The sequence below is a fragment of the Zootoca vivipara genome, chromosome 4, assembly GCF_965207765.1.
Source record: "Zootoca vivipara chromosome 4, rZooViv2.hap1.1, whole genome shotgun sequence".
Lineage (NCBI taxonomy): Eukaryota > Metazoa > Chordata > Lepidosauria > Squamata > Lacertidae > Zootoca > Zootoca vivipara.
In genome coordinates this window covers 85,007,548-85,030,149 of record NC_142587.1, presented here as the reverse complement: position 1 = coordinate 85,030,149, position 22,602 = coordinate 85,007,548, and the positions used below count along the sequence as shown (strand labels likewise).

Genomic DNA, 22,602 nt, shown 5'->3' with positions numbered 1-22,602 from the left:
TCGCAAACCGGAACACTCCCGGGTTTGCGGCGTTCAGGAGCCAAAATGTTTGACTGCAAAGGTATTTGTCAACCAAGGTACAACTGAACTAACATTTGTTTGCTATCAATGTCCATTTACCATATAGGTCTCAGGCAGGGCTATAGTTGCTCATGTTGTACACTATACAGCAGCTTGTTGAAAAGAAGCCTGGGCCTACTGGGGGGGGGGGGCGGGAGGATTACTCTCCTCAATTGATTGGCAGATGAGAGGCACATGGAGGAACAGCTCTGATGACATAGAGCAGGCATGGCCAAACTTTGCCCACCAGCAATCTTGGGACTTCAACTCCCATCATCCCTAGCTAACAGGACCAGTGGTCAGGGATGATGGGAACTGTAGTCCCAAAACAGCTGGAGGGCCAAGTTTGGCCATGCCTGTCATAAAGGATGTAATATACCTCATTCAACCCAGGCTATTTGAGTCCCCTCAAGGTTCTTTTGAGGAGGATTGCCCAAGTTTTTCTGTCTTGCTTTGTCAAGCTGTTGACTGCATTACCACCCCATACCCCTCAGGCTTTTCAGGTTAAACACAGACATTTTGAAAGAAATAAAAGGCATTGCTATTGGTGTTTAGTCATTTAGTCGTGTCTGACTCTTCATGACCCCATGAGGTAGCCAAATATTGGAGCCTCAGCTTCACGATCTGTCCTTCCAGTGAGCACTCAGGGCTGATTTCCTTAAGAATGGATAGGTTTGATATTCTTGCAGTCCATGGGACTCTCAAGAGTCTCCTCCAGCACCATAATTCAAAAGCTACATCACTACTGGGAAAACCATAGGTTTAACTATACTGATTTTTGTCGGCAAGGTAATGTCTCTGCTTTTTAAGATTGTTGTGTTATTTTTCTGTAACTTGACTTGAAGGGAACTGGGGCCTGAGGGAAGAGGAGAGCCACCTACTTCTTAAAACTACTGTGTTTTCTTCCTTTGAGCACCAGGTATAACTATTCCCACTTGAGAGCTTCAAATCATTGAAAGAGAAACACCTTGTAGATGAGAACAACAGTTCCTTTTCTGCCATACTTCAAATAATTTGGTTTTTTGTTATAGTTGTGTTTGTATATTCTTTGCCTACGTATAAATGCTGATTTTCTAAACATGTTTCATAGGTGATTCTGAGTTCCTGAAGTCATTTTTGATGATCCATGACTCATGTAAACCCTATGGAGCTACGCCCAGAAGATATTTGACTTTCCTGCATATGTATCGTGCCATCCATAATGGCAAAAGAGCTGAGCTGATTAAAAGACAAAGCCATTTGCAGGTATATAAGACATAGGTTACTTTGGATTTGCATTATCTTTCCAAAACAATGTGTTTGTCTTGGATTTTTTTGTCCAAATAAGGAGGTATTGTTTCTGTATATTTCTTACTATCTAAATGTCATTTATTCACTCTCCACTTGTCAATTAGGCTGGAGTAGCTAAGCTGAATGAAGCAAAAGCTCTTGTTGATGAATTGAACAGGAAAGCTGAAGAACAAAGTATATTGCTGAAAATGAAGCAAGGTGAAGCTGATGCTGCGCTCCAAGAAATTACTGTTTCTATGCAGGTAATGTGTATAAACATAATGTTGCAAACGCATTACAGGAAGGTTGAGAATGGAGACTGTCCAGCTGATGGCATGCCAATAAAGGTGCTCAAAAAGATTAAATGAAATAATCAACAAGGCATAGAAAGGTGGAGAAAAAGAGCGCAGTTAGTACAGAAAGATGAATTCTCTGGAGAGAGGGGAGCAGCCCCTTCAGTCCTGGCTTTTAAATGAGCCTCGAAAACCCATTTATTCTGAGCTGCTTTTAATGATGGTGCTGTTTTGAATTTTTTAAAGGCTTATATTGCTGGTTTTAAACATGTTGATTGTAAATTACTCCCTTTAATTTCATAAGAGTACTCTGCTGCTTTTTGCAGTGTTTTAACTGCTGGTTTAATTTTCTTGGATATTTGACAAGTGTTTAATGCAAGCTGCATTGAGAGTGCTTTCCTTCTAAAAACAGCCGTGGACATGTGCTGGGGTGGCATTGCTCACTTAAACTCCCGACAGATGAGGCACTGCTCTTATCAGGAAGGGAAAGGGTGGGAAGGGCGCAAACACACTGGCAAGAGTGCCAGATTGGCTTCACAGATGTGTATGCACTGCAGTGACCTGCCTGCCTGCCCTCTTCCTCCCAGTAAGTTGTTGAGAAGTTGTTCCACCTCGATGTCCACTACTGTCAAAAAGTCTGCATGGAAATCTTGAAATAAATAAAATTAAAGATAATGTGGTAGGAAGAGAATAGCATGAAGAAGAAACTGATAGAGATTTCTGCAGAAGCCACCATTGGCAGAGAAAAACGTTGGCAAAATTTCTTGCCATTGTCAACATTGCAAGATTTAACATGTTGGATCTACTAGTAATATAAAATTGTTTTTAGGGCTGTAAGACTTCTGAATATTAGATCTGTTATCTTGAAATATATGAGGTTTTATATTTTGATGTTATTCTATGAACCGCACGGAGACCCCCAGGTATAGGGCAGTATATACTGTATATTCCGTATAAGACGACCCCCGACTTTTGATAAGATTTTCCTGGGTTAAAAAGTATTCTTAAATGCAGGAATATACGTAAATTCAATCAATCAGTCAATCATTCAGTATATATCTATATCTATAAAAATGTAAAAATCGTGAAATTCCGTTTGACACTTTTCTCCGTAACCGCTTGACCGATCGTCCTGAAATTTTGACACAACGATCCAGGCCACTCCTAGAGCGTTGTTGGGGGCAAAAATCCCTCAAATCGCACACCTGCCCAGGTACAGACCTGCTTTTCCACCAAGTCAAACAGCGCCCTCACGTGGCGTAGTACCCTCCTCCACCCCCTCCCTTCCTGTGAAATGTAAGCCACACCCACAAACCGAATGACATCATCATCAACCAAGCAACTTGAAATCCCCCAAGGCGGCCATTAGGCCTTTGTTTAATGTAGGCCCCTGACAGGCCCGGGGGGGGGGAACCCACAACAACACACTTGGGGGCATGGCAAGGGGTTTTTACTTTACCATTTAGCACCACTAACCCTCCCCCCAAAAAACCCCCACCAAAAAACCAACATTGCCAAGTGGAGGTTGGGGGGCTGCCTTGGGGGGGGGGTGGCACAGGCCACAGCACAGCCTTTGATTTATGTAGGCCCCTGCATGCCAAGGGGTTTTTACTTTACCATTTAGCAACACTACCACACTGGTCATGGGGGGGGGGGGGAACAAACTGAATAGATCATGGATCGGGACACGGGGCCATTCACAGGGAATAGCCACAACACACCACACCCACAAACCCCGCCTCTGCCACGAGATCCTGTAAAACAGGAGGGCTTGGCTCCATTTTACATACTAGGCCTCAGGTCTACAGCCCATTAAATACTATCCCAAATGGAGCCCTGGGTGGGAGGTGGGGGGAGGAGGAGCCCAAATAGGTCAAGGGCTGACGTAGCTTATTTTCAGGGGATGTCTTATTTTTCATTACGCGTCCAGCCTTAACTCTTCCTTGGGGCCCTCCAGAACTGCGCCTATCACTATGTCTTATTTTCGGGGTATGACTTATATTGCACAAATGTCTTATTTTAGGAGAAACAACTGATTGTTTAAAAAACCCATTCACTTTCTCTCCCCAGTTTAAATCCTCAGATTTTTGCAGTGGCCACCCCCCACCCCATTTACAATCCCCTACCTTCCCCTTGCCCGGGCCAGGTAGATAATGTGGCCCTTTTTTAACCCTTTTGTTACTTTTCTCATTTTACTGATTGTGAATATGCTGGCCGAGGCCCCCTTTAGATTCGGAGGCCCGCCCCAAGTGGCCCATATGACCCCCCTCCTTCTGTCTGGGCCTGTCTGTTGCTACGAGGCTATGGGGCTTCGCTATTTGACACCCCCCCCCCCCCCCCGGTTGGGATTCTTTAAGTAGTTATCTGGGTCCCAGGGCACATCATCATCCCCTATCCTTAATCTAAATATATAGAAATGTTCAGGATTCGTTCGCAGGGGCCAATGTATGGAGATACAGGGGGGAGGGGACAACAGAGGGCTCAGACAAAAGTAAATACTGGGAAATAGAACCCAGAAACTGACAGCTCCTTCTCCAAGGATGGGGGCCGATGTAGGAAGATACCGGGGGTAGGGGCCAACACTCCCCAGGAACAACAGAGGGTTCAGACAAAAGTGCATGCTGGGAAATAGAACCCAGAACCTAACAATTCCTTTTCGAAGGGTGGGGGCCAAGGTATGGAGATACAGGGGGGAGGGGCCAACACTCCCCAGGGACAACAGAGGGAAGGGTATCCTACGGAAACACAGGGAGGAGCCAGGGTGGAGGGAGGAGGGGCAGGATACGTCATGGATCGTGACAGGGTGGGGGGGATCACAGGAAAGAACCACAGCAACGTGTGGCCGGGTCAGCTAGTATATATATAGAGAGAGAGCAACCTAACTGTGGGTGACTGCTGCTGTGCTATAATAAGGGCTGGGTTGAGTCTTAAGGCCAGGAGAAGCAGGGTTTTTATCTGATTCTGTGAGCCTCTGCATCAATGCACCAGGCTGATCTGTGCACTAGTACAAAATCACCATAAAGGGTAAAAGTCCTCATCTTGTGGAGTAGCCGGGATGCAGTATTTAAACCCAAGAAATTGGGGGGGGGACCCATGTTGTTAGCTCCTGTGGATAATACCTATTTTCTTATAGGATGCAAGTGAACAGAAATCAGAAATGGAGAAAATAAAACAAAAAATAGCGCAAGAAGTTGTAAAAATCGAAGAAAGGAAAACGATAATTGAGGATGAACTGAGAGAGGTTCAGGTAATCACAATGGAACTTTATTGGCTTTAGATCCTGGTTTATAAAACACAAAGAACATAATGGAGCTTCTTGGAGCTTTTATTTGTGCTCCATTATTTTCTTGATGTGCAATCAAGAATGAGTTATGTATATTTTAAGGGGACAAGTACTGAAAAAGACATGCTTGAGTGCATAATGGCTTTGAATGTTGACTAGAGTAAAAACAAAAGTATGTGAGCATCTCCATTTATTTTCATGTAAGCTTCTTAAAGCTAACTTTGGTCCCTGTGGAGATAATCTCCATGGCATGGCTGGATAGGCCATTAAATTAATGGGAGTAGGATTATTTCCTTTCTGACAGAGCAGCAAGACTTGGAGTGATTGGAGGGGCAGGAATTTAGGAAGAGATGAGTATTGGGGTAAGAAGCCTCTCTCAGGCTAGTATCATGTTGCTTCTCATCACTTTTTGAGGGGGTCTCTGCTGTCATGTGACAGGCTCTCAGTTCTCTGCCTTGAAGGCACATAACAATGACTCCTCATTGGATCCTTGCTTGTCTTTCCATTATATTTTCTTCCTCCTCCTCTTTGCTTTCTTTTAGCAGTCTCTTTATTTTCTAGTGTTCTGGTCCTCATCTAGTTCTTTCCCTTTAAGGTACTTTTTAATGGCCCTTCACCTATATTGTGGAACTATGCAAATTCTGGCCCCAGCATGAACCAACAGCTTCACGCCTGGCAAGGAGTGAAGAAACTAGCCATGTTTGTTGGCAGTGAAATGAGGAACGGAAAGAACACACTTAATAAGCAAGGCGACCAAGGGGTGGGGCTGGGAGCAAAGCAGAATGTGGAAAGGTTCGTTAGTGGTCACAGTGGGAAAATTGGACAGGAGAGGTAGTATTGCTTATTATTGCCCAATCCCCTCTCATCCATTTTTCATAAACAGTGACCATAAGACCTAAATTAATATTTCCCCCTTATTGCCACCTGCTTTTAATGAAGCTTTGAGATTATTGAGACATTGTAGCTGCAATTAAAAAGGTGATGTTAAATTTTTGTTAAAACTAATCAACTTTGGTAATTTCCCTATTTTTCTTGTTTTAGCCGCTGGTTAACGAAGCTAAGCTAGCCGTAGGAAATATCAAACCAGAATCTCTGTCAGAAATCCGCTCCCTGCGTATGCCACCTGACATAATTAGAGATATACTAGAGGGTGTCTTACGGTTGATGGGCATCTTTGATACATCATGGGTCAGCATGAAGAGGTAATTGAAGATTTTATTTATTTATTTCATTATATATATAGTCTGCCTCTCAGGACAGAAATCCTTCCAAGGTTGCTTACAAGTGATGTCAACGAATACACATTAATAAAATCATAATCAAAATACTGAAACCCCAAGTCATCAGGACTGGGAATAATCCAGATCATGCAGAATCTGATGCCTTAGCGGATGGTGTTGTAGGGTGGTGGCATTTAGCTGACCTCCCAACAGCTGAGTTTCTGCTGATTATGGGGACAGAGGGGGTGGGAAAGTCAGTCCAATGCAAACACATTGGCAGGAGTGCTAGACTGGCTCTGCTGGTGCATTTGTACCACACTTACCTCCCTGCCCCCTCTCCCCCCAGGAAGCAGCAGTGATTAGATATTGGGAGACCAGGCAAGTGCTGTCATGCTGTCTGTTGCTGCTCTGACACCTTGCTTTCCTGCCTACCTCTCCTAAGAATAAAATCCAGGGACCGGGGGGGGGGGAACTATTGTTAAGAAAAACAACTTGGTTGTATATCTTTCCCAAAGATTATGTATTTTATTCTGAATACCAAAGAAAGACCACAGCGATACCTGTTATGAAATGCCCATTTCTGCCTTTGTATTCAGTCATTTAATATATTTTGTAGTTTTCTTGCCAAAAGAGGTGTGAGGGAAGATATTGCAACCTTTGATGCTCGAAATATTCCAAAGGAAATCCGTGAGAGTGTGGAAGAACTTCTAGCTAAAAATAAGGGATCTTTTGATCCAAAGGTAATTTCTTTGTGTGCTTAACAATTTTATGACAGTGTGCTTTTGCAACTGGTTATTTGCTGCTTCTACTTCAAATTGCAATCCTATACACACTTCCTTGAGAGTAAATTCCATTGAACTAAGCAACACTTACTTTGCAGAAGACACACATAAAATTACTCTGTAGTGTTATGCTTGACTACTCAATTTTCAATTTATTTTTAAATATATTGTAATACAGTTTGAAGCTGTAGACGTTTTTGTGGTTCAGTACATTGAAAGGCAGAGTAAAGAGCTAGTTAAAAAGGAACTGTAAAATGAAATAATAAATACTGATTAAATGAATTACATATTGGAATCACTCATCATCCAACGTTACAGAAATGGTGGGAAAGGGGGAAAAACTTATTTATTTTCATACATTGAAATGACAGTGCTGCTTTATAGTTAATCATTTTATTGGTTTAATGCAGGGTACAATTGCCAGTGATTTTGTATTGCTTATTTTATGTGTGGGGATGGAAGAAATATATTTATAGAAGTTTATTTAAACAGTTAAAATGGATGCATAATATGAGTATGGTTCAATATTTCAGAACGCTAAAAGGGCCAGTATTGCAGCAGCACCCTTAGCTGCATGGGTTAAAGCCAATGTTCAATATTCTTATGTCCTGGAACGAATTCAACCTCTGGAAACTGAACAGGCAGGCCTTGAAGCGTACGTAATGCACTTTTTTTTTCTTACAGTTGCTTTTAATTCCTCATCAGTAATATGAAAGTAATATGAAACCAATGTTTGGGTTCCTAAAGTGAAGACCACAGCCATAGTGCTCTTCCCCAGTCCTCCTGCTGCATTAACCTGGGATCAAGGCATGGTTTAGTTTAGTTTTACATTGGAAGCATGGGACTAATCTGATGGAAGAAGACTTTGACTCAAGTCTGAAAAATAAATTCAGCATTCCTATGAAATATAGTTTGGAATCGATAATGCTTTTTGCACTGGTTGTTGTCTACTCTTGGTCTTATACCAACAGTTGTTGGCACTAGGAAAATATTTTGTTACCTATTATATCTAATTGGATTAATATGTTATCTCATTAGGCCAAGGCTGTAATTCTGTGCATACTGCAAGTGTCAGTCTGAGACTTACTTTCAAGTAAGCTTGCATGGGCCCATTAGCTCTATTGTGATCTGGCATGGTTTGAGATCCTTAGATAAGAAAGGAGGAGGGGGAGGGAGAAGAAGTGGATTGGAGGCTAGTTGGTTGGGAGATATCTTCTCCTAAAGCCTTTGCCCAGTCTTATGCTAATTCTTTATTAATTTGGGAGACTAGTCCTGCCCATGGCCTTGGTCTCATCTGCATCTTTCTGACCACCCACCTGTTGGCTGCCCTGGGGGGCTGTGCTGCCATGTTGAGATCTCTCAGGCCTGGTATTGCCACTGAGGTAGAGATTGATGCAGGTGGAGAAAACCAGGACTTGAAGGTTCCTTCTTTGCTTACGTTTTGTCTGTGAGGCATATCCCATCTGGAGCCCAAGAGATTTCCACACAGCAGGGTTAAATCTATATGCTACAGATCCCAAAGTGTGTGTGTGTGTGTGTTGATTGGTAAGGATCTCAATTATTCTTAATGTATTTCAGTAATCTAAGGAAAACAGAAGATCGAAAAAAGAAGCTAGAAGATTTGGTTAATTCTGTTGGTGAAAGGGTTGCAGAATTAAGAGATAGGTATGTATTTTTCATCCAAACACTTTACATTTTTAATTAAGTGATTAGAACTTTTAATTATGTCCCATCTATTGGTACTTGTGTACAGAGTGGGACAAGAATACCTAAAAGATAATCTCACCAAATATATATCTCAACCAAACAAAGCAATCTATAGAAGAGGGCCTCCTCCTGGCACAATTCCATCAGGATTCCTCCAGAAGATGTAGCAATCAGGCCTTTAGTGTAGGGGCACCTACTCCTTCAAATCTCTGCTGTTACATACCAGACAGGTCCTATTTTTTTTTATCTTTTCAGCACCTGTTGAAGACTTTTGTTTTCCAATAGGCCTTTTAAGTGGAAATTTCTCCACCTGTCTGCATCTGTATTGGACTTAAATTATTATTATGAACGTTCTTGTTGATGTTTTTTCATTGTTAAATTGCCTTGAAATGTTTTACAAAAAGTGATCATCACTTGCATTTTGAAATTAAAAAAGGCTTTATGTCGAAACGCATTCTTTTGTTCCTTAAGTCTTAATAGTTCAGTTGGTCTACAGGTTCCAGGCCAGAACAAGTGAGGCAGCTAAGCTTGAAGCAGAAGTTGCTAAAGCACAAGAGACAGTGAAAGCTGCAGAAATATTGATCAAACAACTTGATAGGGAGCATAAAAGATGGAACTCACAGGTTGGTTGCTAAAGCTTCAATAAAAATAAATATGCCTTTTCTTCTTCAAACCTAAGTCAGTGTTTTATTTTCAGAAAGTTTAAATGTCTCTGTACAGTATGACATTCTACAGTAGAGTAATTGTGTGGAATTCTTTTACTGTTGCATATTTCTTGGCATTCACCTCTTACTTTCAGTTTTAGTTCTGATTTTGGTTTCTTAGCAGTTAATCTAAGGTTCCTTACTGTTGAATAAGCATAGCTTCATTTCACACACCCCTCTTATAGTGAAGGCAATAGGTGCCTTCAATAGCAGGCAGCATGAACAATGTATTTATTGTCTTCTGTTGTGACACTACAGGCTGTGGTTCACCTCTATGCTAGGTTTGATTGCCTTAAGTATTAAGGTAGCACAGTTCTCTCGTTTTACCATTACTTGGAACTTGTCTAACATCAGGTTCGGCACATGCAGTTATTTATCATGCTTTTCCCAATCCTCAGTGATGTTCTCTGCTCAGTGGTGCTCAGTGGAGATTCACTAGATAACATAAAAAAAAATTCATTCTATAAAAGCTTTAGCACATGATAGTGAAGAAACTATGCCAAGCCTATACTTGCCTGCAGTATTTTCACAGGCATTTAAGTTGAAGTCGTTGCATGTGAAGATGGAGTGGATGAGATATGTGATGGGTCCAGTATGCATTTCTACATGTTGTCTGTCTTGTGACCCTGAAAATTATTCAAGGCTGACGAAGTTACTAGTGTGGCTATATTATTATTTAATAAGACTGCTCTACTCATGTAAAAGAAAATCACTTAAGTACACAAAGAAATACAATATCGTGTTGGAAATCTATTTTCAGGTTTCAGAGATAGCAGATGAATTGAGTACACTGCCAATGAGAGCTCAGCTGTCTGCTGCATTCATTACTTACCTTTCTGCTGCCCCTGAAGATCAAAGAAAAGCAAGTTTGGATTCATGGACAAAATCAGCTAATCTGGAAAGTAGGTCTTGCTATATCTTTGATAAGAAAATAAATGAAATATCAATCAGAATTATAAGGTATAATTATGTGCAATTGAACATTGATTAGTCAGTAGTGTTGTACTGGGAAGCAGAGTTGTAACTCCTTTTCTTAAACATAGTCATAGGTAACCTCTCTACATCAAGGGAAGGGGGAGGGGAACTTCTGAAACCTCTTCAAATACAGTGGTACCTCGGTTAACAAACTTAATCCATTCCGGAAGTCCGTTCTTAAACCAAAACCGTTCTTAAACCGAGGTGTGCTGTCCCTAATGAGGCCTCCCGCCGCCGGTGCCCTTCCACCGTTCTTAGACCGAGGTAAAGTTCTCAAACCAAGACAATGTTTCCGGTTTTGTGGAGTTTGTAAACCAAACTTCTTAAACTGAGGTACCACTGTAGAGCTTGAACAATTTTTTTAAAAAAAAATATTTTTATTAGAATTTTCACAAAAATAACAACAATATATAAAGAATTAGAACAAGGAAAAAGAAAAAAGACAAGAAAAAAAGAAAAAAGCAGATAACAATAAAACAACAATTTCTGTATCAGTTCACATGGTATAATGGGACCTCCTCGGGTTCCCCTCCCTGTGGTTCTTTAACACATTTATAGTTAGCAAATTCTAAATCATTTTAATCACCTTGCATAATCTTATTTTCTTCCTTTCATATCACATATTCCTAAATTCCACAGTCTATTTACAACTTAATTTCTGATCTAATATGTTACTTTAGCATATTTTTTAAAAAATACAGTTTAAAAATCTTTCCATTCTTCTTCCATCGCTTCTTCTCCCTGGTTGCGGATTCTTCCGGTCATCTCATAGCTTGAACAAAATAATACCAGCTACCCTCTGCTTAGAAACAGATAATCTGTTTTGACTTTTGTGTGCGAATTGTGCTTTAGAATCCAATGAAAGCAAGCTATGTGTTCTATATAAGGGGTTGTCCCTCCAACTAGCTCTCAGTGATCAGTTTATTTATTTTATTTATGAGGCCCCTTAATGAAATAACACACACATATATAATATGGGGAGGTAACCACAATTTAATATGCCCTGGATGCTTATCTAAATGGTGAGAAGCCATACAAACATAAAATGCTCTCACAAATTTAATGGAATTTAAAGAAGCGTCTTCTGTTTCTTAGAATTTGATCTTATGCGATTCCTGAGCACAGAGAGTGAGCAGTTGATTTGGAAAAGTGAAGGGTTGCCCTCGGATGATCTGTCAATAGAAAATGCCCTTGTGATTTTACAGGTAAATTGTATTGCTTTTTTATTCTTTTTGAGGCACTGCCTGTGTAGCATGATAGTACTCTCATACTGAGATAGTGTGTGCAGTGGGAAAGGCTACAACCTGACTGTCTATGGGGGGGAAGTGAAGAATGAGGTTGTCTGCCACTTTTTCTCCTCAGTGCAGTCTTTTACATCATTTTCTGTCTTTACTCAATGTTGTCTGTGGAGTGGACCCATGATCCCATGAATACTATATTAGATTATCTAGGAAAGCTTGGGCTCCTTTGCGAGGAAGGGTGGGGTATAAATTTAATAAATAATAAGTAAGTAAAACAGTGTCTCCCCAATTAAGCATTCAAAATTTCTTTTCCTGCATTTGAAATCCTTGTAATAGTTGAATATCTAAGAAAGATACTGCAGTGTTAAATTTGGAATGTTTTACACATGGAATTTCATTTCCTATCTTTCTGTCCCCTTTCCTGTGATATCTTTTTTTCTTTATATACAGTACTATGATTGCTGTACCCAATGCAAACATTTTCAACTTTTCATTGCTTCGTGTCAGGGGATTGTTACGGCTACTCCCGAGTAAAGACACTCCAGTCCGTTCTGTCTTTAAGGGTTTTATTGTGCATACTATTTACAGTGCAGAGATAGCAGAAAATACGACCTGCTAGTCACTCACAGAATCTGACAATGGCGCCTTTCTGCTTCGGGGCCAGCATAATAGCTTGGGGACCCCGAAACACCGCCCCCTAAACCTGTGTTTGGGCACACGCCTCAAATCAGGTGCCGGAAGCGGCTGTGCTCCCTCTTCCACTTGTTGGCTTGAGCGGTGCAGGGGCTCTGATACCTCGCTGAACTTTCCCTCCTCCATTCTGCTCCGCTCCTCATTCCCCCCACCTAATCCGCTGCTCTCTCTCTTGCTGGGCGAAATGCTAGTCAGGATGATGTGGGGATGATTGTTAATGGGGTGTTTTAATACAAATTATATAGTTGTGTCACTGGAAGGACAGATTGTGAAGCTGAGGCTCCAATACTTTGGCCACCTCATGAGAAGAGAAGACTCCCTGGAAAAGACCCTGATGTTGGGAAAGATGGAGGGCACTAAGAGAAGGGGACAACAGAGGACAGGATGGTTGGACAGTGTTCTCGAAGCTACGAAGATGAGTTTGACCAAACTGCGGGAGGCAGTGCAAGACAGGAGTGCCTGGCGTGCTATGGTCCATGGGGTCACGAAGAGTCGGACACGACTAAACAACAACAACATATAGTTGTGTAGTTTCTTTCAAACAGAACCATGATTGAAGCACATTTCTCCCCCCTCCTTTTTTTTAACAGAGTAAAGTTTGCCCATTTTTGATAGACCCATCTTCCAGAGCTACTGAATGGCTGAAAACTCATTTGAAAGAATCGCGCTTGGAAATCGTCAACCAACAGGTCCTATTTGAATCTTTTAGATGGTTCTTTAATTTTGGAAAAGAGATCCCCTTATACCTTTTTTAAATTATAAATTTCCCCTCCACTGATTCTGCAAAGATGAGCCTGCTTATGCAAATACTGATCTGAAAAAGAATTGTCCACATCTGTTCTGTAGTGTTTTATTCCCAATTTTGGGGTGGGAGTTGTAGGAACCCGATTCCACTTCTTCCTCATTAGGTTCAAAGGCATTTAAAAGACAGAGGCATTCATATCACTCCAAATATCGGCCTCCTTCTGCTGTTTAGAGGGCTAGTGACAGCCTCCACAAGGTGGAGTGGGTGTGCTCACCTTCCTCTCCGCCTTGTGGCTACTTGTGGCTAAATTTGCATGTGACAGAGGTGCTCCTCAGTCAAAGTAATGTACCAGATTTTTCTGTTACTAGAGGAGGAGATGCAGAGCACAAGAGCCCATAGTTTGGCAGTGCTTCCAAACAGGGACTGTATGTTTTAATAGAGTCTTGATAAAAATCATTTCACTGTATTTTGTTTACATCTTGACTGGATCCAATAATGTCTTGATGATGCATTAATTTATTTTTCCTATTGTCGACTTAATATGTTAATATTGAAGTAGATTGAAGAACAATGGTGGTAAAATTTTATTTGTGCAGGATGCCAACTTCATTAACGCTCTTGAGCTGGCTGTGCGATTTGGGAAGACTCTCATTATACAAGAAATGGATGGAGTAGAACCTGTGCTTTATCCGTTGCTCAGAAAGGACCTTGTTGCGCAAGGTAAATTTCCAACTTTAATTGTGGCAGGAATACAATACTCCCCCTCCCCCTCCCCCGCTTCCCAGTCAGATAATGGACAAATCAATTTAAAAGTAGCTGTGTTGTTTGCATGGGTTTTTTTTAATCCAATATATTTTAAGCAATGATATCATCACTAAAAATTCTCGCCAGTCTTCTAGTTCACCCAGGTCTGGACGTGAAACAATAAACTCTGATGTTGTTTAACTGAGGAAATAGCAACAATCCGCTATGCAGAATTCCCCCCTGTCTGTCTTTGCAGATGGACACTTTTTTATGAGTGCAAGTGTAGATACAGAGTATGGGCTCTATATTATTTTGCGTTTGACCATCATGCATTGGTAATGTTTTACAGCTTGATATAAAAATATGATTTATATGTTACAGTGAATTTGTGTATACACAAATCCTATTTGGGATGCTACATTTTTACAACAAGCAGGTGAAATTTATGTGGTAAATAAGTAAAATAAGTGCACGTCCTTCATTTGAAACAAACTGCTGGCTGATAGATTATACTAAGGTTTACATTGACCTCTTCACACCTGGACATTTTTTCTTAATGGCACAATTATCTTTGGTCCACAGTTAGCACAGCAAGGACTCACTATGGGTCTGATTCATTCCATGTTTGTTCAGTTGGTCAAATTAAACAGAGTTTAAGATTATTATTATTTGCTATTTCTTGTTATTATTGGATTGCCAGTCAGTTCCAGGAATACTAACTTTCAAGAAAGGAAGCAGTGCACAAAGACTATTTGTGCTGTTTTGCATGTGGTCCAGAATAAGGTGGTAGGTTACCAATAGCATATCACAGATGTACTCCATTATAAGACATATAGTGCCATATACCATGGTGTCTATCAGTACATCATACTTTGGTTTGTATTGAGTAGATTAGTGATGGGAATTGGTTGCAGGTTAATTGTCCAGCCACTAGAAATACAGCAAGAAGGTGCTGATAGTGAATGGGTCGTTTGCCCATTTTCTTCCATACTTTACTTGCTTGTGAATACAGTGGAGCTGATATTATGTTAATTATAATAATTATTAGATAATACTGAGCATGTAAAACTTTTTTAAAAAATTGTTCACCTTGGTATGTTTTCCTCCCACAGGTCCTCGATATGTTGTACAAATAGGTGACAAAATAATTGACTATAATGAAGAATTCCGCCTGTTTCTATCAACCCGAAACCCAAATCCTGACATACCACCCGATGCAGCTTCCATTGTTACAGAGGTTAACTTTACAATAACACGGAGTGGCTTAAGAGGGCAGGTAGGCATTCACATCTCCAGTAATGATGCTCTTCATTTTAACCTAAAGACATGGGGCTTTATACCACTGGTGGAAGATCCTGATTTCCCTGAGAGGCCCTTTTGTGCAGTATTAATGTTTGTATCACAAAAACCTGTAAAGGGAAAATGGCCACACCTGAACTTTGGTCAACCACTGTTTTCTGACGAGATGGGATGGGTGATGAAGAAAATGAGAAGATTCTGAGAACATACCTGGTTCTGTAACCACTACGATAGCGCTTACGTTGATGAACATATTTTGAACTAGTGTCGAAAACACATTGTGCTATGATATAGGGAAGCATGTTAGTGGGTTTTTCCCTTATATAAGCATGGCATTCTCTGCTTAGGGCTGAGCAGCTTGTGGCCCTCTGTTGTTAGGTTGTTCCTCCCTACATGTTTGTAATAAAGAAGCCCTAGACAGTGTTTGGATCAAAACACAATGAGTGGCTATTTTTCTGCAACATTCCTCATGGTGCATTAATCCCTCACTCTTGACAGCTGGCAATCTCCACAGAGAAAAAAATATTCTCACTTTAGTTAACATGTCCTTAAATGGTTAGATTAGAAAGTTCTGTTTTAATAGAAAATGTCTTGTGAGAAAGGTATGCAATAACATGCAGCTTATATGAGGGTTACATTTTGGTGATTGTGCCTAAAGCCAAAATTGTGAATAGTAAAAACACATTGGGTTCAATGGCAAGTAGGATTGCCAATGCCATTTTTCCCAGAACCCTGACTCCTTTCCACTCCCTTTTACTTAATTTTTTTCCATGCATGCAAAGCTGAATGTGTAAAAGTTTAATGTGTGCAAGTTACTGTACTTAATATTGAAAAAACAGGGGATGAGAATCCATCTGAATCACTGGGCTGAGTTTTGGATTTTTTGGACTAGGAAATTACACTTAAAGTCTTTACAGTCCAATTATTTTTGTGGGTTCTGATTCACATATAGAATTCCCCTGTCTATAAAATGTCCTTCTTTCTTCTGTTAAAATGAGTGTTGTACTCTAGTCACATAGAAACCTTTTGGAACAACCACAGGGCAGTGGGCCAAGGCAATATAGTTGAAATATGTCTAATGAGTATAAGAAATCAAAATTATTTAAGGTCAGTTTAGAGTAGACTAATGGTGGAGAAGCAGTAAATAGTGCTAGAATGTTCTGGAATTCATTTTATTGTGCTCTTGTTGGTGCTAACAATGGATATTAATTTGCTTATTTACATGACTGATAAGCCAAGCAATGAATGAAAAGCATTGTCTCGGAATAATATTTTTCATGTTAATGATAAACAAAATATACTAATAAACCAGACATCTGTTTATGTTTGGTACATTTGCGTTTATGAATCTAGAAAACAACAGAGCTTCAGTGGCTATCATTACATTCAATTCGCTTTCACTGAAAACTTGAATAGTGTGTTTTAGATTTGGAGAGCCATGAGTGGTGAAATCAGAGGAGCTTCTGTGCCTTCTCTTTCTCACTGTAGTCCCCTGCAATACCCATAAATCTGCCTCAGGTTTGGAGAGCTCTCTGTAATAGTGTAGGATATACACAGTATCTGAGAAGGGCAAGGGAATCAATAGGTTTGAGTGGGAGCAAGTTTGGGGGAGTAAAGTGCCTTTTTCCTGTGGTGTAATGGACTCAAGTGGGTGGCGCTGTGGTTTAAACAGGACTGGAACCAATGAATGAAAATTGTAGTGAAGCAGATTTCAACTAAATAGCAAGAGAAACTTGGAAAGGAGCTATAGTTGAATTTTGCTGTGATAACCTCCAGGATTCCTCTCATTTCTGTGATAAACCATTGCTTGAAAATTCTGTCGTCTCCAATGCTTGTGATATTCTCTTCTGATATCTCACTAATTGCCTGCCAGCTTCTAGCTTTGACTATTCAACATGAAAAACCAGATTTGGAAGAACAGAAGACAAAATTGTTACAGCAGGAAGAAGATAAGAAGATACAATTAGCAAAACTTGAAGAATCTCTTTTGGAGGTAAAATGTAGATGGGCTGCATTTATTTAGGAGTTTCTGTATGAAAGAGAACAGCAGACTTAGAAGATAGTTACTGCCAGAAATATGTTTAAATATCTGATGACTATAACTATTTTAGGCCAGCTTGCCATAGAATATGGATTTCTTGCTTGGGGGGAGTTGGGGAGAAAGAACAACAGTCTTAACATTGGAAAGTTGCTTCTAAAGGCTGCACTGTGCTCTGGAACCATGCATAAGGAAAGGGGGATGTGGAATTAAGCTTGGATATGGAGCAGAAAGTGGCTTAGAGCCATCGACTTGCCACTCACTTGATGTTGCAATGATATCAGGTGACCTTTTTGCCTTATAAGGGGTCTCCAGAAGCCCCTTTCAAGGTATAGTTTTGTGCAGCTAATTGTCAGGTTTTCAGAAGCCCCTGGGCAATATAGTGTTTTCAAAGGGGCTTTTGAAGATATCAGATATAGGGCAGGTGGGCATGGCTTGGCTGAAATGGTATTGTGGGCCAGTTCAACTTCCGAGGCACGTTTGAGAACGGAAGCATTTACTTCCGGGTTTACAGTGTTCGAATTTCGTAACGCTTGTCAACAGAGACGTTCGAAACCCGAGGTACCACTGTATAACTGATACAGTTGCAAGCACATTATACGCTGTGTAAGATTGAAAGTGTAGAGGTCCTTTTTCATCTTTATATAAGTAAAGTTTTTCAGGCATGCCTCATTACCTGTGGATTAATAACACAATCCATATCTGTGCATGATGACTTTTTAAAAATTACCTAGTTGATCATTAGTGAAGCATTTCATTGACTACGTCAATAACTCACTTAAAATCACAGCAGATTTTCTGTATATTCTTGGAATATGTCAATAAATCATTGTAATTTTACTCATTGAACCCTATCAGTTCAAGCCCCTATCAGGGCTTGTTCAAACTTAATGTGAAAACCCAGATTTAGAGATGATGAGAAAGCTGTGGGACTAATAAAATCCAATTTCAAAATGAGTTCAGCATACCCAAATTCATTTTAATGTGAATTGGCAATAAGTGAATGAAATGCTGTGACTAGGATGAAAGGGTAGGGCAGCCTGATTCCAGTATTCAAGAAATGTAATGCATACTTAGATTTCAATTTGTATCTCTCTAATGTTTAAAGTATTGCCACATATTCCATATATACACCTATCCTTTCCTACAAATTGCCCAGTTATAAGGAAACTGAACTGTTTTTTCTCCCTGCAGACACTTGCAACCTCTCAGGGAAATATACTTGAAAATAAAGATCTGATTGAATCCTTGAATCAGACAAAAGCAAGTAGTGCTCTAATTCAAGAATCACTTGTTGAATTTCATAGACTTCAGATTTCTCTCGATCAGGTAACTTGGCTTCCTTATACTTGTTTTATTTGGGAGCACTTTTCCTAAGTAAAATATTTTATAATAGCTCCAATTTGATTAACATGGCCCTAATTCTGCAGTCTGTTAGCATATCTTATGTTGCTTGGCAGAACTACTTCAATTACAAATATCTTCAATTTTGGAAATTTATAAAATCAGTAATAATAATATTTTATTTCACAAGGAAGAGACATAGGGCACCATCCAGCTCAGAATTATGCTTGGTCCTGCTATGTCACTGTGATTTCCTTGACACAGTTCAGCAGGGTGATTCATTCATCCGTTGAAAGCAATGGCTTGTTCATTCATATATTAAGCTGGACACTGTTTTCTCTACCTTCACCAGTGCCAAGTCAGGTGATGTAACTGAAATTCTCAAACTGTGGAATGGCCACACCTTTTCTGATGTCTTCAGTCTTTTACTACATTTGAGTTAGCAGAGACATTTTTGTGTTCTGTGACCAGAATTTTACCTCTTAAGTTTGGGTATACTTTGGCGAACTGAAGGCCGTTGAAGGTATATGACTTCTATGACTGGATCCCTGATATTTCACAAATTAAATTTGCATACATGTTAGCGACAAACTTTTTAAGTTCAACACAACAAGATGATGTGAAAGGGAAAGGAGGTAGAGATGAACTGGCGCGGGGGGGGGGGGGTATGTGTTATTGTTGTAGTTTCGCATACCTAGGCTTATTTTCAGTAGCACATGCAAACTAGAGGATTTATGGAATAAATTTTACCCACAAACCCAGTGTTCTGAAGTTATTTTCAAAGAACTTCAGTGGCTTAATACACAGATGCAAATGCAGAGAGAACAATTCTAGATGCATCTAAGGGTTTGTAGTGGAGCCGGTAGGACATTTCACTTGTTCATCAAGTTACAGTAGGCAGTTGTGCCAAATCATAGATGGCTTTTGAAACTGCCAGGAATTTGCAGATAGGTTTGCGTCCCTCTTGGAAACCCCCCATCTCCTTGCTCAATGTTAAGCTCCATTTAGTTTTGTTTTTTCTCTTGCAGATTCATCATCACTTGCTTTCTTTCCCAGTTCTACAGTTGAGCTTTTGTATAATATATTTTAAGTTTGCAAAATTTTATAGAAATGTATATAAGAATGAGGGATCATATAATATGCCTTACAATGTGCAGGACTACTGTACTGTATATCTTTTTGTATTTCGTTAGAAATGAAATTGTTTTTTGTGACCAGTAGATGGCGGTAGCATTCTAATGCTAACTCTTCTCTTTTCTTAGGAAAGGGACGCCTATCTCCCTCTGGCAGAAAGTGCCAGCAAGATGTACTTTATTATCTCTGACTTGTCCAAAATTAATAACATGTACCGCTTTAGCTTGGCTTCTTTCCTAAGACTTTTTCAAAGGGCCCTACAAAGTGAACTGGTATGTGCCATTATTCTGAAGCAGGCAACGTGTTATTTATTTTTAGAGTTTTATATATGCATTCCTTTTAAATTGTTACTTGCCTCAAGTCCTAGGAACAGGGCTGTTTGAAATAAATTGGAAAGGAAAAGAAAAGAAATAAGGGGGTAAGCAATCTATTAATGGTAGCACAGAATGTCTAAGTACTTTGGATATTTTAAATAAGAACATAAAATTAATACTGGCAGTATTACGTGGCATACATTGTACTGTCAGGGTATGAATAAAGAGAAATTCTGTCCTATGTGAACTGCAGAATCTTCCCAGAGGATGCCTTAATAAAATCTCTAAAGGTTCCTGGATGCAATGGTAACAAATTATAAAAAAACAAGTTCAGATGAGGATATTAAGATGTATTTTATGTAAATACGTTATCTCCAGTTATTAGCTAATTTGTTAATAAAGCAAATTATTTTTGTATTTGTGAGAATAGGGAATCATACTTCAAAGGTTTTTTTTGAAGTTGCTTATACGTTATTAAATCAAAGTTAACAGTAGCTGTAAGGGGAGACTTTTGAAGACCCAGGATACTACCGTATGAAGTTAGGACTGTGAAGGCATAATGCATCTTTCAGTTAGTCAAGGTTAAATAGCCATAACAGCATGGGACCAGCAAGGGGCAACCTTCCCAATAATCAGTTCAACTCCTTTTTACTCAGAGCACTTTATCTTAGGAAGATAAAGTGTTAAACACTTTACTTTGAAGATGCAGTCTTGGATTGAGTCTTACAAGTATTTAGCTTGCTTTAATCATAGCTGCCAAGTTATCCCTTTTTAAAGGGATTTTCCCTTATGCTGAATAGGCTTCCTCGCGAGAAAAGGGAAAACTTGGCAGCTATGGCTTTAATGCATACGTCACTACGGTGCGACGCTGAGCGCTACGGAGCGGGTTTGGTGCTGGCGGCAGCGGTGCTGGAGCTCCGCCTCCGTCAAACTCCGAGCAACCCACGCGCGGAGCGAGTTTTACAGGGCCGCTCTGTAAAACTCGCTCCACGCCGCAGCTTGCTTGGCTCGCGCTTTGATTCTTTCTGCTCAGGCGAGGGGCGGGCCAGAGAGGGCGTCAGCGGCCCGCCCCTCACCTCGCTTGATCAGAAAGAATTAAAGCGCTAGCCGAGCAAGCTGTCCTGTCTGCTCCGGCGAGGTGGGGGCAGTCACATGTGCTGGCCATCAGTGGAGGTGGCGAGGGGGCGCTGCGCTGCCCCCCGCAGAGTGGAGCCTGGGGCGCCCCACCCCCCTATTGCGACGCCCCTGCTCAGCCCAGTGTTACTGCTGACATGTTTAAATTACTTCTTTGAATGAAGTAGATCAGGCTTCCTCAACCTTGGCCCTCCAGATGTTTTGAGACTACAATTCCCATCATCCCTGACCACTGTTCCTGCTAGCTAAGGATCATGGGAGTTGTAGGCCAAAAACATCTGGAGAGCCGAGTTTGAGGAAGCCTGAAGTAGATGCTTGCTGATTGTAGGGGGAGCCTATTGCTTGGTATACATACACAATTTCCGTAGGTTGACAATATAGCACACCAGATTTTCTTAAAGCAATATTTGAGTCCCTTGATGTAGGTTTTTATCTGTAAAGTGATAGTTAACATTTTAACTGGCAACCCAGTCAGATAGGCAGAGTACAAATAAATTATTATTATTATTAACCATTATTTTCAGGACTTAGGAAATACTGAGGAAAGAATCAAGTCTCTTATCAGCTCCTTAAAGCACATGGTATATGAATATGTCTGCCGCTGCTTGTTTAAGGTAAGATTTTATTTTCCTCTGCACTTATTCACAGTACTGAATGTGAAATTATATTCCCATTGCAGCCATAGCTTGGTGCGCTTGAATATATGGATCAGTAGATACAGAATAATGCTACAATTTGCTTATTTGTTAGCAAGAGGTATTTGCTTTTTACTCATGAGAGCTGTACACAGCAGCTTTTTGCCTTGTTTGGCAGAACAAATGAGTTTCCTGCTTTATAAACAGCCTTTTTGCTCACCTTGGGACTATTGCCTTATTACAGCACTGGGACACCATTAACTTCAGAAACACCAGTATTTGGAAAAAGAAGGAAAGGAATGGTACCCAAAACAAACAATGTTCTTTCAGGATTCACTTATGACTTTACTGATAACTCTTTTTTATTAAGGGCACATTGCCTTAGTTCATAAAATCATCATTCTCTTGAGTCATACTGGATCCTAGTATCTTTTGTATGCTGTAATATATAGGAACTCCAGTGCTGAGCAACATATCAGCCCCTTCTGACACCCCAGAACTGATGCTGCCCATTTTCTCTGCCTTTCTAACAAAATAGAACTTAGTGGGAAAGAGTATAACCTGTCCTATAAAAAAAACCCTTGCTGGAAGGAAGCTGGAAACCTTGATCAGGGTCAAGAGCTGCTTTCACCTCATCCTGTGCTGCCCAGCCAATTGATTTATACATACGCATCTTTAACCAGTTCTTCACATTAGCACGCAATGCACTGCGCTGTACCCCCAGACACATACGGAAGGGTACCTTGGGGCAACATTGGAACAAGTCTTGTGTCAGATGAGGAAGGAAGAGCCTAGGGCTTGCCGAACAGAAGGTCGGCGGTTCGAATCCCCGTGAAGGGGTGAGCTCCCGTTGCTCAGTCCCAGCTCCTGCCAACCTAGCAGTTTGAAAGCATGTCAAAGTGCAAGTAGATAAATAGGTACCGCTACAGTGGGAAGGTAAACGGTGTTTCCGTGTGCTGCTCAGGTTCGCCAGAAGCGGCTTAGTCAT

At 40.5% G+C, this 22,602-nt stretch overlaps 1 protein-coding gene across 1 annotated transcript in view; it reads left to right on the top strand.

Moving 5' to 3' along the window:
* Positions 1-22,602, top strand: part of DYNC2H1 (dynein cytoplasmic 2 heavy chain 1) — a 146,281-nt gene that overhangs the window by 58,969 nt on the left and 64,710 nt on the right. The window contains exons 55-71 of the mRNA XM_060273857.2: positions 1,151-1,305; positions 1,455-1,592; positions 4,756-4,869; positions 5,947-6,107; positions 6,742-6,865; positions 7,441-7,562; positions 8,486-8,572; positions 9,111-9,237; positions 10,079-10,220; positions 11,389-11,498; positions 12,818-12,916; positions 13,569-13,692; positions 14,829-14,992; positions 16,889-17,008; positions 18,248-18,382; positions 19,660-19,803; positions 21,504-21,593. Coding sequence (XP_060129840.2) covers positions 1,151-1,305; positions 1,455-1,592; positions 4,756-4,869; positions 5,947-6,107; positions 6,742-6,865; positions 7,441-7,562; positions 8,486-8,572; positions 9,111-9,237; positions 10,079-10,220; positions 11,389-11,498; positions 12,818-12,916; positions 13,569-13,692; positions 14,829-14,992; positions 16,889-17,008; positions 18,248-18,382; positions 19,660-19,803; positions 21,504-21,593 — 2,156 coding nt within the window. The remainder of the gene's footprint in view (positions 1-1,150; positions 1,306-1,454; positions 1,593-4,755; positions 4,870-5,946; positions 6,108-6,741; positions 6,866-7,440; positions 7,563-8,485; positions 8,573-9,110; positions 9,238-10,078; positions 10,221-11,388; positions 11,499-12,817; positions 12,917-13,568; positions 13,693-14,828; positions 14,993-16,888; positions 17,009-18,247; positions 18,383-19,659; positions 19,804-21,503; positions 21,594-22,602) is intronic.